The sequence below is a fragment of the Xenopus laevis genome, chromosome 8L, assembly GCF_017654675.1.
Source record: "Xenopus laevis strain J_2021 chromosome 8L, Xenopus_laevis_v10.1, whole genome shotgun sequence".
Classification (NCBI taxonomy): Eukaryota; Metazoa; Chordata; class Amphibia; order Anura; family Pipidae; genus Xenopus; species Xenopus laevis.
In genome coordinates, this window is record NC_054385.1 from 79,987,526 (window position 1) to 80,006,310 (window position 18,785).

The 18,785-nt window shown below is 36.9% G+C and overlaps 2 protein-coding genes across 2 annotated transcripts in view; one reads left to right on the forward strand and one right to left on the reverse strand.

Annotated features, from left to right (window-relative positions):
- atg2b.L (autophagy related 2B L homeolog) overlaps positions 1 to 9,830 on the reverse strand; it is a 54,335-nt gene extending 44,505 nt beyond the window's left edge. The window contains exons 1-11 of the mRNA XM_018230491.2: positions 9,027 to 9,830; positions 7,231 to 7,393; positions 5,613 to 5,762; positions 5,244 to 5,346; positions 4,993 to 5,155; positions 4,704 to 4,883; positions 4,175 to 4,271; positions 2,879 to 3,061; positions 2,514 to 2,668; positions 1,272 to 1,383; positions 547 to 808 (exon numbers count right to left, since the gene is read on the reverse strand). Of these exons, the coding sequence (XP_018085980.1) occupies positions 547 to 808; positions 1,272 to 1,383; positions 2,514 to 2,668; positions 2,879 to 3,061; positions 4,175 to 4,271; positions 4,704 to 4,883; positions 4,993 to 5,155; positions 5,244 to 5,346; positions 5,613 to 5,762; positions 7,231 to 7,393; positions 9,027 to 9,188 (1,730 nt within the window). The 5' untranslated portion in view covers positions 9,189 to 9,830. The remainder of the gene's footprint in view (positions 1 to 546; positions 809 to 1,271; positions 1,384 to 2,513; positions 2,669 to 2,878; positions 3,062 to 4,174; positions 4,272 to 4,703; positions 4,884 to 4,992; positions 5,156 to 5,243; positions 5,347 to 5,612; positions 5,763 to 7,230; positions 7,394 to 9,026) is intronic.
- gskip.L (GSK3B interacting protein L homeolog) lies at positions 9,705 to 17,103 on the forward strand. The gene is made up of 3 exons (XM_018230493.2): positions 9,705 to 9,835; positions 12,411 to 12,671; positions 14,171 to 17,103. Exons 2-3 carry the CDS (start codon positions 12,414 to 12,416, stop codon positions 14,327 to 14,329), a joined length of 417 nt encoding a protein of 138 aa, XP_018085982.1. The 5' UTR covers positions 9,705 to 9,835; positions 12,411 to 12,413; the 3' UTR covers positions 14,330 to 17,103.
- Positions 17,104 to 18,785: the final 1,682 nt, after the last annotated feature.

The window sequence follows — 18,785 nt, forward strand, 5'->3', positions numbered from 1 at the left end:
TCTTGACACACTTATATAAACTCAAGAATCGAGTAATCTCTCATCTTAAAGGAGTAGTGCAACTCTTGCTAGGATGTGCTAATTTAAGTGCACTGATCATACACATCTATTTTTTTATGTTTGCAGGATATTTATCTTCAAACTTGCATTCCAACCAGTTCACCCTACAACTGTTACTAAAGAGCTGCTTGCATAACTCGCTGGCTATAAACAGAGAATGACAGCAGTCATGAAGACAGAAGTCAGTGTGCTGATCCAATTGGAAAAATTTATGTAAATCAGTGGGGTTCAAACAAGAACAGCCACTAGGTGAGAAGGAAGGAAGACAAATAACAGATGTACATTACCAGAGTAGTTAAATCAGCAAATAATTGCAGTATGAAGACTGAACTGTAATTTTCCACTGAGACTTTTGAGTTATTGTTAACTAAATTATTTGTCTGCCTATTCTATTAACTATTTTAAGCTGACATGAAAATTTAAACATTCCACCTGTAAAAGGCAATAATTGATTTCAGAAGTATAAGCAAAAAAAAAAAATCATACCTAAGATGATCGTGAGGACATGCCTCAGCAAAAATATTGCGGAAACCTAATAAGTCATCTTTTGGAAATGTTATCAGATCCATTTTTTCAATGTGGCTGAAGAAATCATGTGACATGGGTGTAAGGGGGTTAGTGTTTGAGTTGGTTTCAGTTGGTGGCAGAGGGTCAATGTGAAGAACAGATACAGATAAACAGCCTATGGCAAGTCGGAACACAAGCTCAGGTCTGGATTCATCCATGGACACAGAACGGGAAGGCAATGCTGCAGAGCCAAAAGAAAAAATCAGAAAGAAGAATCCCAGGCATGGATTTAACTTACTAGCATTTGAAACATATTTGTATACACATGTGCATTTTAAACAACTCCAAATGCACTGCAATCACTGCAAACTGATTCTGCTGGAGCAATAAGAACAACAGATGAAGAGTAGCTGTGGCACCTCTTCACTATTTCATCTGCCAATGCCCCATACACGCACATGGTGTATCAGCAGCTTAAACTTTCAAACCTGCTCAAAGAGATATACAGAGTACATAGATATTGGTTAAGATCTTCAGGTCAGCAAACAAGTACCAAAAAACATTCAAAACAATTTTGTCAGTATGCGTATGGCCTGTTTAAGACCACATAATTCAAGAGTATTCAAGAGCTTCCCTTTGAGCTAGCTAGTGCTGCTGAACACAACAAACAGTTAAAACTGACAAACCAGATCAAATTTACTCACAGGTCCTTCTGAGAGAGTTTGGGTGAACAATGGGATGTCTGAAAGAAGTTCCTCTCATTAAATGTTCATCTAGTTTATAATGTTCATGATAGTCAGTCCAAGCATGCTGCATCTAAAACAAATCAGATATAAAAATCTACTAAGAACTAGAGTTATTTAATTTTTAGTAACAATAGAAATGTATGTCAGCCTTTGTATTATGATTTCAACAAATCCCAAAGACTGGACTTTCAAGTACTGCAAGCTAGAATTATCATTTCTGTCTTCCTTAATGGTAATGTACAGTGTTTTGCTCTTCTAATCTAAATATCAACATTAAATAAACATGCAAAACTCTTCTTGCTTTGTGTTCTTTTCGTTAGTCATTTAGATAAAAGTCTACTTTTATGTAGTGTGATATTTGTTGCCACTGTTCTTCCAAAGTGAAATTTGTAGCAAAATAATGGGAAACATACAATTTACTCGTAAATAACAAGTAGATGTGTTCCCCTATTTTGCCTAGTTTAAATTAAAAGAACTGTTGTTGTTTCTGGCTGGCCAATAACCTGTTGATCAGTGTTAGTTAGTGTTAGTTAGTGTTAGTGTACACCAGTGTTCTATGACCATCAAGCCCCATAAAATGATATTAAAATGCTAATCCCAGTGTCTTCCATTGCCCAAAACATAATATATTTGCTGCAACTTTCACTTAAAAAGGAAATATCCCAAAAATGAACATTTTATATGAGCTTCATAAAAATAAGAAACTTTCTCAATATAATCAGTTGAAATGTTTCTGAAATAATTAAGTTAATCGTTAGAATTTCCCTTTCAGCAATCTGTGTCACTTATCATTATGCAGGCCAGGAGCCAGAGTAAAAATCTGATTGAACACTAACTGAAAGACAGTTAGTGCTAATACATTGTCTAGGCAAAGAAAGCACACACCAATGAAGTTTTATAGCTGCTATTCAAACTCTCGACTCCTCTCAACTCCTGCATGAAGAGAGGGGGATACTGAATATTTTGCAAACAGTACAGAATTAAATTGACTGCAATTAGAAATTTTCTCATTACCATGGCTTAAAGTTTATAATAAATTTTCATTTTCATGTAAAATGCCAACTAATTGCCGGTTTTTTACATAAATAATGATGACCTGCATATCTTCTATAGTCCCTGAACAATCCTTAGCTCTGGAGAACAGTCACATGTATAGGCAAGGTAACCTCCAAACAGTTGCACTGACAAAATAACACATACCATGGTGGGGGCCAGAGGTGATCCTGCTGGAGTATTAGTGTAAGTACTTGGTAATGACAGGTCTAAGTCCACTGTATTTGGATCTCCAAGAGGGGGAAGAGTTGAAAGACTATGAGAGGTCTCCATATCTGCCATTGAGAAGAAAACTTCTTCATCTAGGACAGGAAAGAAACCACTTTAATCTTCTGCTACAACATAGCACCAAGTCATACGCCATGATGTGCAAATAAAACAGATTAAAATGAATTAAGCAGTGATGGTAATAGAAAATCTTTGGTTTTATAATATGGCCAGTGCTATAAATGTACCATTATTGAACACTGGGGTGAATCATTTATGCTTTTCTACAAAAGGACAGTAGGTACCATGACTAGAGGGGGTTTTTGCAGTGTCGCTTTCATAAAAGCTGTGTTCAGAAGATACTCCTCCAGGTAAGGACTCTTTCCGTATATACCGATTTAGCTCCATTTGTATATGAAATTCATCCTCCTGCTGCATTGGGCGGTTCCCTCTTTCTTTGTTAGATAAAGGTGGTCGACCAAAACTTTCTGGAAATATCAATTGTTAGATGTATGTATAGTTTTATTTATGTAGCACTACTTATGTACGCAGTGCTGTACATCAGAACAATAAATGAATAGAACAAATAGAGGTGATTTCAATAGTTAATAAAAAGTACAGTTACAAGACAAGAGTCAAAAAGACAAGAAGGAGATGCCTTCCCTGCAGAGCTTACAATCAAAGTTTTAGGTTCTGTTATACTAAGAACACGGGAGACTTTTATTTCCCTAAAAGACAAGCAAACCTGCACAGTATACTATTCTTTGTTTTTCTTTAGTTTAGTATTTCAAATTTTCAATTCAATTTTCTTGCTGCTTTATGTAAATTTTTTGACATACAGTATAGGACCCAGTTCACAGAACAGCAGTGACAACTATTGCCAATATTATTGCACAAAATTGTGTTATTATTGTGTTTTCACATGCAAAAGTGGAATTATCACTTACTATTCCCTATTCATAAAGGAGAACTACAGAAGCCTCCCACCATGACTGCTCATTTTGTTTTAAGCAATACTTTTAACACCAAAAAAATTTTTTGTTTTTTTATGAATTTAATTTAAAGTGGAAGGACTGTTGCCCTGATTTTTAATAATTAAATACATTTCCTTTTAAAATTGGCTCATTTTCACAAATTTTGGTGCACTATTTCCACTCAAAAAATGAACTTTCATAAAAATTTAAATTATAGGACAAATACAATGGCCAGTATCAATGCTTTGGTGACAGTAAGGATTTAGGTATATGTATCTATCTGATCTGTAGTGGCATTCAAAGCAGTAAGGATCACTGTGGATTTCTTCCCACAGATGACAATAGGTAGTGAAGCATGAAGCTCCAATCCTTAGATTATTGTCCATCTTTATGCATCAGCTGCGTACCTGAGTCTACTCATGGTGCTTACAATGCCATAAGTGGGAAGCTATCTTCAGCTATCTCCTCCATTTTGATCACTGCTACTAAGTAGTGGAGATTAAAGAGTTACATTTTATAAACCACTAAACTATTTTAAAAACCTATTGTCTTCTATATAGCATCTTTAGTAATAAAAATCCTCATGAGAGTACTTTATTGCTGATAAAAACGGGGTGCTATACTTACCAGGACCAGCAATTGCTGCCACCAAGTCAAGAAGGTGGTGAACTTGACGTGGAGATAGGAAGAAATGAAAAGAACCAATCCGACCATCCACGTCAAGCTAAAGAAAGGTTAGGAAACCAAAACAAAGTTATCACCATTCAAAACTTTTATTGCAACCACAAATGATTCCTATTCTGTAGACAAACAAAAAAAAAAAAGCACTGACACAAAGAAAGCAGTGTCTACTCCAATATAATACAAAGCTGCTAACTCCAACCCACTGTGCTACAAAGTCATGACTTTCACTTTGAGCGACACACCCAATGAACAACATCAATTCTTGCTGATACAATAACATATTATTTATCTTTTTTTTTTTACTGTGGTGAAAAGATTAATAAATAAAAGTGCTTAATGCTTAGAATGTTAAAAAGTAGCACAGAACTAATTTAAATATTTTTGTCCATAGAGATCACAATTCCCTTCAGATGGCATAATTTTTCATTTAAGAATATGCAGAAAAATATCCTGGTTGAGGCAAAGTGTTTACCTTTGTTCCTGGAAGTACTTCTTTTTGCTTGAGGATAAGGCCCAGCTCAATTTTACCAAGCAATGTTGCAATTTGTACAGGTCCTGCATGGGCAACCTCTGGTATATTTCTTGTGAATTGCGGATGTGGCTCAAATACAGGCTTCGGGTTCCAGCTGGGTGACAGTTTGGGCTCATTTTCCTAGGGAAAATAAGTAAAATAAACATTATATGAAAATAAACAAGCTAGTCATGAATCTACCTCAAGAACCTACCCACTGTACAGAAAACAAAACTTGCAAATCCCTTACCACTTGTGATGTAGAACATACAGGGGAACATTTTGCTGATGCTGGAAATTCATCCAAGAAAATACAAACCCCACAAAGTTCTAAAGCTTTATGGGCAAATGCCGAGGGCTGGTGCACATTCACTCCAGAGTGATCATCTGCTGTCTCGTCAGAGTACATAATTCTATGAGAAAATACATGGCAGGAAAATTAGTTTATATTTACAGCCTTAGAATAATGTATGTACAGACAAATTCATAATGCCGTCTCACCTGCTTATTCGAATTTCAAGCGCAGTACCCATTTTAGAATTTTCTGGAACATTTTCTATTCTAAACACTGTATCAATGAAAGTGACTCTGACCCTCCTTAAGACTAAAACAAAAAGATCAAGGCGAAATTGTTATATGTTGCTATATATATATATATATATATATACTTAAGGCACAAATATGCAGTAATATCAATACCAGTATATTACTATAAAGACAAAACACATAGGTAGAAAGAGTTTAATAATTTTGTTTACATATATAAAAATATAACGGAATATATAGTGAATGATTATACAAGAAGTTGCAATCATACATTATTACATTTTCATGCAGCAAATAATGCTATGCCTCAATTATTAACCTAACCTGTTTCAATGGTCTCTGCAAACTTCTCCAGGCCCTCAAATGGCTGAGAAGCTTCTTGTTCATCAGTAAGTTTCTGGCTCAGACACTCTTTAGCAAGCTGCATACTACTAGTCATAAAACTTGACCAATACATGGGCTCAGTTCCTGATTCTGTAATGACAGTACACAAAATTACATTTTCTGAATTGTATTATGACAATATTTAGACTTACGTAAACTGCTCTAAAATTACTCTAAAATGCCCCCAGAAAAAATATACCTGTCTCTCTGCATTCTGTATCACATGCAATGCAACTGCAGCTCTCTTAGCTACTTGACTAGGAAGCAATGAAGCAATGGCCGTGTTCTTTTCTGTGCACTCGTACTCTCTCTTAGACTGTGAAAGGTGTCCACTGGGCATGTCTCACTGCTTTCCATTGGAGCAAAGACAGTGTTCATGTGTAGTAGACATGTAGATATGTTATTCTGAGGGCTGTTTAGGGGATCTTAAAATAAAAGGCTTACTTATTCTTTAAGACAGTTGAGTGATTTGGGGTTCAATTTCCTACCAACTCAGACAGTACTGCTGAAAGTCAAAATGTCTGTGCCATGCTAGATATTCACATGCTGTCGATGGGTCCACTGGCAACACTACATCACAGAAGGCCTTGTGCTTAATCCACCATTGTCTGCTTCAAACTAGTTCCAAGTTCTTAAAGAAACTGTAACACTTAAAAATATTAAGTAAACCATCTATTCTACCCTATACTAATAAAAGCTGTAACCTGCACAAAGTTTACTATTTTCAGTGCTTTATTAAAAATACCTCAGTATAACTGAGCTTCGGATCTACTAAAAAAAAAAGGCGATGGGATGACATTCACACTGCAAGATCTCACATACGACATTCAACATCTCCTAGCCCAACTTCTGCCAAAACCGGAAATTCATTGTTACTGCTGTACTGAGGATTTTTTTCAGCTGCCTTGTAATATATCTCCATCTTCATGTAATTTACACGCTAGGAGAGGGTTCATGTGGGCAGTGTTTCTTCTTCTGTAATTTATTTGTGTAAGAGCAGTGAAAAAACGCTTTGACCTGTTGTGCTACAGAGATAAATCAATCTAACAAATGAAACAATGCAGCTGAAAAAAACCTCCGTACAGCTGTAAGGAGAGTCCAGGCTAGGAGGATATGTTGAGTGCCGCATGAAGGATGTCGCAGAGTGAATGTCGCCCCATCACCTTATTTCAGTAGACGGGAAACAGACTTATATCATGGTATTTTTAAATAAAGCATTGCAAATAGTAAACTTTGTGCAGGATAGAGCTTATCTTAGTGCACGGTAAAATAGATTTTTTAGTAAAATTTTTTTTAGTGTTCCTTTAATCTGCTGACAATATTGTGTAAATGAAAGACAGAAGAAAGGCCCTCAAAAATGGCAGGAGTAGCCATAAAGACTATTCATTTAATACACAGATAATGTAATTTTAACTACAATACACTACTTGGAGCCTCTGCTATGAAGCACAATATTGAGTGTTACAAAACACTACTTTATATTATACATATGCCTTTTATTTACATTTGTTCCAGTTTTTCTCTAATATAAAAAAATCAGCATGAAAATTTTACTTACTTAGCCGAGGTCTTGGCCTGAAGACCATCTCAAGTCCTTTCACTTCTAGTGCACAGTTATCCTGCAGTAAGGAGCCCCATGGAATGGAGAGAGAGATGGTTTGTATAAAACCTTCTGTGACCTCCAAAGGTGCATCTGCTGATTCCAGTACTTCATTTAGACTCTAGATGGAAAAATACCTTAATAAATTTATTGTTCACATTTTTTCATGAGTGATATTCGAACATGCAATGGAGAACTCACACCCTGCTTTCCCACTTCAGTATAATAAACTATAACCAGAAAAATTAGGGAAATAAAGACTTTTCTCAGTTACTTTCCATTTTGACTGTTTTTACAAAATCTAAGTTTAAAGTTTAATGCCCCTGTCTCTGCTGTCAATGTGTATAAGAAACGGATCCGCACACACGCTGATTAATGCAGTCGGGGAATATCCCCTTTTATTCAGCCACCAAACATTTATTTGGTGGCTGAATAAAAGGGGATATTCCCCGAGTGCATTAATCAGCGTGTGTGCGGATCCGTTTCTTATACATATTGGTTGCTAAGGGACCCGGCCGGGTCAACGGAAGGAACGAACCACCAATTGCAGGATTGGTGAACTACAGGTGTGCGGTAGGAGAATTACATTGTAATCAAGTCCTGTCTCTGCTGTTTCAATCTGGCAGCTCAGTAATTCAGGTGCAGACTCTGCTACAATTTTGCAACATTTAGTGGATACATTACTCAGCAACATCTCTGGAGTATTAGCAACTATTGTATCAATTCCAACAGCTGCCTGTAATGTAACCCAGAGATTCTGCTCAGCAGGGACAAAGATAATAAATGTATCCATTTAGAACAGTTTACAGGGTCGGCGACCCCCTCCCTCCCAGGGTTGCTTCAGAAGGTGAAAAATTACACTTTACTCTTCAATATTAGAAAAACGGTCACACATAGAAAATAGAAAGTCATTAGGCAGTAGCCTGAGAAGAATACTCTGTAATTCATACATTCAAAGATCCAATACTTTGCAATCACTGATCTGTGTAGATTAGAATAGCAGAACTTCCTTTACAAAAAAAAATGGAATGTTTAGGAAAATCTTGAGTTGGGGGAATGTTAAAGAACTGCACTTTGGCTTTAGGCAAATAAAGCAGAACAGCCACGTTTTAAAAACACATTGCTTTCCTTGCTGGTTCAGTTTGGGTGTCAGTAAATGAAGACCATTTATTCTTTCTCTGCTGGAAATCATTTATCTTGCTGCACATCCCATAGGTCAAATAACATAGATATGGGTGAAGTCATACCACCAAGTTAAATAGGCAGAGGAAAAGTAGTAGCAAAATCAGGAGAAATGTTAAATATTGTCTTCAATTATAGACAATGACAACTGTTTAAGTGTACCATGCTGAATTTTCACTGTCAGTAATAAGAGAGGACATTGAACAGAAACAATAAATGGGGACAAAGCTGATATGGGCTTTCTCCTGCAGGGATAACATGCAAAGATTTTAAAGATAAACCACTTCACAAATAATCTTTGTTATCGTTTCACATACACTTTTTGCCCCCAATTTATTATTTTGTGCAACTTTAAACACACTAACAAACAGCAAGGTTGATTTGTTTGTAGTTAGAAAAATAAATAATAGTATATGAATGCATCGATTGATCGTTTCTTTTAATAGTGTACACATATACGACTATTTCTCTTTTTTGTTTTCTTTTTTTTCACCAATTGCAACATTTGTAGTAAGATACAATATCGTTCCATGCATTTTCAGGCATATTGCATGGCTGTTTGCATTCCTTACCCATTTGTCCAAGGGAACTTGTGACAGAGAGCCAGTGCCTTGATACAAATCCAAGGTGAGCTGTTCCAGGCTGAGTTTTTCCTGAAGAAAGTGCCCTAGATATCGCTGCAACAGGTACCTGCAGGCCCGCTTCTTGATGGACTCAGAGAAAGGCCAAGGCATGATTACTAGCGACTATATGATCACTCAGCCTGATTAACTTTGTCACCCTAGGGTGCAGTTAACTGCTAATGTAAACACGAGCACTCTCATCTAACATACACAACCTACACAAGCCATGCACACACTCATTTATACCTATGGACCATTACTTGTCCACTTTTAACTCGTCACTCACGTTGGGCATTCACAAAGTCACACAATATTTTGTATATCTATTAAAGGCCTTTAAGCCACGTTTTATCAGCTGTATGATATCTCAAGCCCATGTTTAGCGGATCAGCAGAGGTAGAGCCCTCCCATTCGTCGGATTTCTGTAGGAGGATAACGGTGCTGTACTGGCAGCCATGCTATAAAATTCTAATCCTGACGACCCCCAAAAGCTGCCTTCTCACTCTCCGGATCAGCTTGTCTCAGGGATCCAGACATAAACAATGACATCACTTCCGGGTTGTGAGAATAACGCAGGTCTACGGACGCCATTTGTAATCCTGGCACGCTTGCTTCCTATCTTGGCCAGGCATTGTTATTGAAGTTGGTGAATTTGACATGAACCGGAAGTGAGGGTTTGGCCGGGGCAGCGGAAGTCATTGATTGTAGTTTAGAATCTGCGCGATACGCCTGATCTGCTGCACTAGAAATAATTACAGGTAAAAGTGAGAAAGCTGGGCTGGTAAAGTCCAGATACTGTAGGGCTTATAAGGCCCTACTTCTTTATCTAGGCTGGATAATAATATTCTCGGGCCTTTCCTGCTGTGTGTGTGTGTACACAGGCAATGGTTATCGTTCAGTACTTGCCTTTGCCTTCCAGATTAATCCTTCTTTGCATTCGTGTTAAAGGGATACTGTCATGGGAAAAAACATTTTTTTCAAAATGAATCAGTTAATAGTGCTGCTCCAGCAGAATTCTGCATTGAAATCCATTTCTCAAAAGAGCAAACAGATTTTTTTATATTCAGTTTTGAAATCTGACATGGGGCTAGACATATTGTCAATTTCCCAGCTGCCCCAAGTCATGTGACTTGTGCTCTGATAAACTTCAATCACTCTTTACTGCTGTACTGCAAGTTAGAGTGATATCACCCCCCTCCCTTTTCCCCCCAGCACCCAAACAAAAGAACAATGGGAAGGTAACCAGATAGCAGCTCCCTAACACAAGATAACAGCTGCCTGGTAGATCTAAGAACAACACTCAATAGTAAAAACCCATGTCTCACTGAGACACATTCAGTTACATTGAGAAGGAAAAACAGCAGCCTGCCAGAAAGCATTTCTCTCCTGAAGTGCAGGCACAAGTCACATGACCAGGGGCAGCTGGGAAATTGACAAAATGTCTAGCCCCATGTCATATTTCAAAATTGAATATAAAAAAATCTGTTTGCACTTTTGAGAAATGGATTTCATTGCAGAATTCTACTGGAGCAGCACTATTAACTGATTCATTTTGAAAAAAATGTTTTTTCCCATGACAGTATCCCTTTAAGTACAATGTTAGAAGAGATTGCGATCCTATGGCGTTATACGCAATTATCGGCTAATGGTCCTGCGTTAGTTTGTATTAGACCACTGTTTAGGCAAACAAATAACAAAAAGGTGGTATAAATGTGATATGTTATTGGCTAAGAAAGTCATAGCAAGCTTTCAGAACGTTTTAGTTCCTTTCTTAAGCTGAATAAACCGTTTAGCATGTTTATTTAGATTTGGAAACTCGGATCTCAGTAGTACCCAAAAAGAAGTTTATCAGTATTTGGCTTGTCGATCATCTTTCCTAAAAGACATTTGAATGATTGCTTACCTAGGTGACCTTACTGTTGTGGATAACTATCCTTTGTATGTGTAATGATTTGCTGTATTTATATTTGGCACAACTGTAGGCAGGCAGGGCAGTTCAGCTGCAGGCAAACCTATGTAAATATACCTTTATCACTTGGTTGGCTAATTGTAAGGCTTTGTTTGTAAGAATACATTAATTTAATGCTTTCCAACAACGTGTGATTGTTTGGCAGTTACCAAACAAGCGAGTCTTTGGCCCAATTCAGTCGAGTACTAAATTGCAGCATGTGTGTATGTGAATGGGTAACTGCTAAGCATGTTATTGGACATTAAGTCTGAAAATTAGAGACTATGTGAAATTTGTTGTAGGAAGGATCTAAACTAAGCATTTATTTTGCCAACATTGACTTGTGTTCTGTTCTTGATTGTGGCAATCACACTTTGGGATAGTCCCTCTAAACTTTATATCTGTGTCTTAGGGCAGAGACAGATGCAAAGATTCGGGGAGATTTAGTCGCCCGGTGACTAATCTCCCAGAACTGCCTTCTTGCCGGCTAGAATCTAAATCGCCAGCGGGATGGCACTCGGAACGCTTCCGTTTCCGAAGTTGCCCAAAGTTTCCTCGTCGGACAACTTCGGAGAACAAAGCTCTTTGAGTGCCATCCCACCGGTGATTTAGATTCTAGCCAGCGGGAGATTAGTCGCCCGAAGAAGAGGTGATTATTAGCTGGGCAGCTAAATCTCCCTGAATCTTTGCGTTTGTCTTTGACCTTAATCTCTAAAAAAATAACTTATGCTGGTCATACACAGGCCGATTAAAGATGCACTTGTTGGCCCGTGTATGAGGCTTGCTGATGGGCCTGAATAGGTTTTGATTTACCCATAAGGTCGATATTCACATCAATTCATTGATGGGGTCCTCATTCACATTAATGCCTATATTATTATTTCATCATTGGCCCAAGGGCCAAATGATCAAACCAGCCTGACATAGCCCAGCTATACTAATCTGTAAATAATGCTGCATGAATTTCCATTAGACCACTGTTTTATGTGTAAATTTGGATTTGCATCTTGAGATGGTACTATTTTAAGGCCTATGGCACAATGGATAAATTTGTTGTAGTGACAATGAAATAGCTATGGACTGCTTTCCATTGAGAGCAGGCGTAAATACTGTGAGTATTGCTCAAAAAGAATACATTATCTTAAATGGACACTCATCTTTTGATCTTTTCGCATGTATAGCAGGAACTAATCAAAGCAGGTTAGCAATTGATTTTTATTTTCAGTTCACTCTTATTTTATAGATAAGCTACACATGAATATACTTACCAATGTTTTTTTTTAGGTATTGGTGCTTTATTCAGACGTTGACAGACTTTTAGTATAATTGCAGTCTAATCTTATTTCACTTAACTACTTCGTCTTCTTTATTTATTTTTTTTTAAGAAAATGGAAGTAGACTACAACCCAATGGATTTGCCAGTTAATACTGTTTATGAAGATGATTCTGAATTCAGAGATTTGGAAGGAACTGAGGGGAAGGATATGTGTTTGGAGGCTGAAGCTATTGTAAATGATGTACTGTTTGCTGTTGGGAATATGTTTGTTTCGAAAACTCTACCATGTGCAGTGGATGTTGCTTACATCAATGTTGAGATAAAGGAAGGAACCAGATATTGCCTGGAACTCACTGAAGCTGGGTTAAGGGTAAGTGTTTTGAAAGAGTAAAACAAATGAAAACGTATCCAGTATGCCCAATACTGTGCTACATATTCAAGACGGTCTCAGCAACTCACAACTCAACTATGTTTTAGCGACTGTAATTTCTCCTGGTCGTTTTCTTGCAACAGCCAAATATATTATTTTATTTTTTTACTCCATTGTGGGAACTTCCCTGCCTAGAGTGACATTAATTTATGTCAATTCTTTGCAATTATTGATGGGAAATCAGATAATAAGAAATCTATGAAAAAAGCACAGATCTCTATGAAAACTTTACAGTCAACTACTATTAAAGGGGAATGAAAGCCGTAGTCAATACTTTGTATGAGTATAAAGGTCAGAGGATTCCAACCGTAAGTGCCATATTTTTTTTAAATACAATAGCTGGACATATCTTGAGTAACTTGTTATATCTGCAGTGTGGAGTTCTTCTACATGTCAGCTACCAGTGGTTGGATGCCTGCGATTGTGCATCATCAAAATGCTCAGTGACCCCCATTTTAAAGCTGGAAAGAATCAGAAGAAGAAGGCAAATAATTCAAAAACTATAATAAATATCAATTGAAAAGATACTTAGAATCATCTGTTCTATAACATACTAAAAGTTAACATAAAGTGAACCACCCCTTTAAATAGCTGTAGTACAAGGCGCCGGTAATTTTTGGGATATTTTTCAGTCAAAGGATGTATTACTATGTATTAAATGTGGGTTAAATTTTAGTATGACAGAGAGAGTGATATTCTTTGACATTTTACAATAAATTTTCATTATTATTTGTGTTTTTTGAGTTATTTAGCTTTTTATTCGGCACCTCTGCAGTTTGCAGTTTCAGCAATTTAATTGCTAGGGTTCAATTTACCCTAGCAACCATGCATTGATTTGAATAAGAGGCTGGAATATGAATAGCAGAGGGCCTGGAAAGAAAGATGAGTAATAAAAAGTTGCAATAGCAATACATTTGTAACCTTACAGAGCATTTGTTTTAGGTGGGGTCAGTGACCCCAATCTGAAAACTGGAAAGAGCTGGAAGAAGAAGGCAAATAATTAAAAAACTATTAAAAAAAAATAAATAATGAAGACCAATTGAAAAGTTGCTTAGAATCCTATAACATGCTAAATGTTAACTTGAAGGTGAACCTCCCTTTAAATTAATTATTGCATTAAAGGTAGAAAATGTAGAAAAAGTATTCTGGAATATTTTTTTTAATTACCCCAGCCCACCACTGGGCACTTGCATTTAAATCTGGTGGTGAAGTTGGTAAACAGGGAGTATTGGCCCAATTGCCACATATCCCGACTGTACTGCAATTGTAGCAGCTGTGTAGGCGAGGTATTATGCAAGGGGGCATGCTTAGGGCAGTTCCAGATATTAATCTGCGATGGCATTGACCAAGGAGAAGGGTAGTTGTGAAGAAACACGTGGAAATAAGTATTATTTTGCTGCTCATTTTATCTTAATATTGCCTTTATATTTTTTTTCCAGGTGGTTGGTTATGCATATGACCATCTTGCTGAAGGGTTGTGCAGCCAGTACCATGAGACTGTCTACTCTTTATTGGACTCTATCAGTCCAGCATACCGGGAGGCCTTTGGAAATGCACTTCTGCAGAGACTGGAAGCACTTAAAAGAGATGGACAGTAAAAACTAATACCTGGGATTTGCCTATAACATAAACCATGCTTATACACAGCGTTTCATTTATATTGAATCTAACATCTCATTGTAGCATCGCCCAATTGTGTTTTCTTTTTTGGAGACGTGTATATATGATACAGTCTTCAATGTGGTTGGTAGAGATGATCTTTAATCTTTGGTTGAAATCTCTCATATAAATTGCTGCAGCTTTATGTGCCCTGGTTTTCTCTTCTAGTGAAATATTTTGCATATTTTCTGTTTGAATTGAGCTTGCTCATGAAAAGTATTACAGTAGTGTTGATGCATTGTTAAAGTGAAGACAGACCAAGTCTTAACTAAAACTAATTTACTGGTAATTACTGTTGCATGATGCTTTTAGTTAGGCTATCATGCATTTTGTAATGATTTAATCTTGCATACACAGAGCAGCAAACATTTTGAGTCCTGTAGGCTTTGGCATGTTCATATATTAATTGTGTTAAAAAATAAAGCATTTGTGTTTTTAATAGTACAGCAAAATATATAATACTAGGAAGTTGCCAGTCCACCTATTTGTTATTAGGGATTTAAAGCCATTATGCCAAATGATAAAACTGTCACCAGTGATAGGTAAAAGTTTTAAAAGTATATAGGTGAAAATGGACTCGAATATTAATCACACAATTTTGTTTTATGGCTGGACATTGTCACTGACTGGTTTCCATTGTAGTTAATGGGGATGAGCTTGATACATGCACGATAGTGACTCCAATCTGCTGTACTTGCTGTAGTTTACTGGTATTGTTACAGAATAAAGTCTATGCAAAATCTACAGAAACAGAAAGGAATAACATCTGTGATATTAGCCTGGTGTAATTACTAAATAGTAGGGGCTAGCCTATACTGTCAAATTACTGCAGAGGCTCGTACATGTAATTATAAACACGAGCCAGGTACGGGGAGCATCACATCTCTCTCACACTCTCACCTCCATGCTGCACGTAACATCTGTCCCCCTCAGGGTCAAATCCATGAAGTTTAGCCAATACGGAGCACTCGGAGTGATTTGTTAAAATCATTAAATTTTAATAGTCCAAGTTAAAAGAAAGTAACAGCGTGTCAACATACCAAATATCAGATCATCCGCTTTACGCGTTTCATGGCTTCTCGCCACTTCATCAGAAGCGTACGCTTCTTCAGCCAAGTATGTTTTGAAGCGTACGCTTCTGATGGAGTGGCGAGAAGCCATGAAACGCGTAAAGCGGATGATCTGATGATATTTGGTATGTTGACACGCTGTTACTTTCTTTTAACTTGGACTATTAAAATTTAATGATTTTAACACATCACTCCGAGTGCTCCGTATTGGCTAAACTTCAGAGGCTCGTACATGCTCTGCACTTTCTAATTCTTCATCTAAACCAGTTCTCGCTAAACTGTTGCTCAGATACATTGACCTAGGCATTTTCCATTTTCTCATGTGCAGCCATTTCTTAAATAATAACAAAATTGCACAAATATTTCTAGCTGTTCAAAATACTCCTTGTCAGAGACTTGTGCCAAACAGTAGTTGTAAACTTTTTTTTTCCAGTAAGATCAAAGAAACTATGAGAAATGCACTTGGTTTGCGATGTGCTGTTTCTTATATTTAAGTTCTATTTCCTCAATGACAGCCAAGTATGTTTGGTGTGGCTGCAAACAGGACTCTGTCTTAATTAGCTCATATGGACCTGGCCTCAAACTGAAAGACAAGATGAAAATCAACTGAATACTGGCAATAATACTTAATATTATCTGCTGCTTGAATCAATTTATGTTTACATTTTTAGAGAATACTGAGGCTATATAAACTCAACATTCAGGTTTTTTTTTTATCAGAATCCAAATTCTTCTGATTTTGTTAAATAAAAAAAAGTCAGACCAAACTAGAATCCACGATTTACCCTTATTTATCAATTTTTTTATTGATAAACAAAAAGATCAGACCGACAAAAACCAAGACTTGCAACATTTTCAGATTGTCAGAAAAGCCCTAAATGTTCAGATTATCGTAAGAAACCCAGCGCAGACAATACTATCTTCAAATTGCAAATAGAACCTCTGCCATTGACTTCTACAGGACCTCAAAAGGTCGAAGTATGAAAATGAAGTATTTTCAGAGTCTGACTTTTTGCAGCCTCAGGTCATAATAAATCTCAAAAATTCTTCACTAAAAATTCAGAAATTTTCAGAATTTTTGGAGCATTTGGACTTTAATAAATACCCCCTCAAAGTATTGTTGACAAATTATTTTTAATACATAATTTTTCCTAGAGAATAAGACCAGATTCAGTAAAGCAGACTCCTAAACCCAAATCTAGAAGTGAAAAACAACTCCCTCCAGAAAACAACTGATTAAACATTCCCTGTCCATTGAAAAGCACAGACTCTTATCAATATATATATCATGCAGCATTCACAGGACTAAGGCAATGCAGGCATATTAAATGCAGTACATCATTTTACATTATCTTTGCATCCATTCCTTATACAGAAATGTATATAGTTTATTCTTATTAAACCTTGCATATTGTAGTTTCTTTCTTGTGTTCTTGCTTCCTGCAGTTTATTATAGTATTGAAATATTATTCTTGAGATTTTGTTCTTACTATTAACCTGGATTGTTTACCTTTTGCATTTTATGTAATGGATTTAACTCATGGGCATGTCATTCACAAAATGCCAAAACTGCACTTTCAGGAATTATTGCTTTTAGAGGTATTCATGTTTTGCCTAAATTGGAAATAAATATATTTATTCAACATGTGTTTTGTTAGCACTTTTGTCTTTAACCGTAATTCACAATGCTTAGTTTTAGTAGTAGCTCCTGGAAATGTGAAATACAGGCCTATACACAATCTCAAAAAATAGAGGTGGACAAGTACATTTAATCAGGGGTAATTAACAGTTTTAGTTCAGAAGAAAGATTGAAATATGCTATGTAGGACGTGTTGGGAAGACTCCTGTGTTTATGTGTTTAATTTTGTATTCAAGAACGTATGGAGATAAGCTGCTGTAAAGCTGGCCATAGATGCAAAGATCCGATCATACGAATCATCGTACGATCGGACTTTCCCATCTCCCGACCCGCCACTAACCATTCAGATCAAAGTCTTACCAGTCAGATTAGTAAAAGAACAGATCAGCAATGTTCTGCCCCTGACAGCAATCGTACGATATCTATGTCCAACCAAAGCTAGTGACAGTCTCCCACTGAAAATCGTACGATGGGCAATACACGCAGAGATATTATCGGCAGCCGACAGAAATTTTCGAACCTGTCCGATCGACCAAACGACCGATCTCCGCCGGACGAAAAATGTCGGGACTCTCCACACACGTTCCGAAAATCGTACCAATCCTCGATTCATACGATCAGATCTTTGCGTCTATGGCCAGCTTAAACCAAACTCTAAAGTTTTCAATTTCTCGAATTTTGGAAAAATGCTAAGATTTAGCAAAAGATTTAGGGGTTTATTTATTAAAGTTGATTGCCAAAAACTTGAAAAATTCAATATTTATTATATCCCGAGACTGCAAAAAGTCAGAATCCAAAAATCCACCATCTCAGACCTGTTGCTGTTGTATATGTCAGTGGGAGAGGTCTGTACCCTATTTGGAAGTTTCTGTGGTCTGTGCTGGAAATTTTCCCCGAAAATCCGACTATTTTGTGCTTTTCGTGCAAAAATACGGCTTTTCACTTGATTTTATAGAGTTTTCCCCCGGATCCGATAAATCGTCCTTTTTTAATTAATAAATAAGGTCAAATCGTGGATTCTAGTTTGGATGGACTTTTTAAATAAAATAATCAGAAAAATTTGGGATTTTGATAAATAACCACCTCACAATTTAGAGTGGAACAAAATATTTGGCCATTTTGAATTTGTGTGCTTCTTGTGTTTTTTTTTTTTTTTGTTAAAAGGTAGTAAAAGTGATTTTCGAAGTACCTGAAGGCATAGCCTTGAAAACTGCTGTACACTATTGTCATTTTGGTGTCTCTACTTTCAGCACACTTTGGTAATCATTTGCATATTGGATTGGATTGTTTAATCATATTTATGATGGCTGCCTGCCATGCCAGCCACCTTTACCCAACTTACTGCAAAGTGGATACCATAAGTAGTAGCAAGACAGCCTAAGGGGTCTATTTATCATGCTGTGTAAAAATTGGAGAAAAAAACATCGCCAGTTGCCCATAGCAACCAATGAGCAATTAGATTCCAATAGTCGCCTACAAGTTAGAAAACAAAAGCAAAGATCAGAGGGGTTGCTGTGGGCAACAACACTGGGGATGTTTAGGCGCCTACATTTTCACTCCATGGACTCATTGCCTAAAGAGCTACCAACTCAGCAATAATTTCTTTTTACGACTAAGTCCTATACAAATCTGTGACGATGTTGTTGCATTTAGTCCTACGAGAAAAAGGAGCCTCGATCTGGGCCC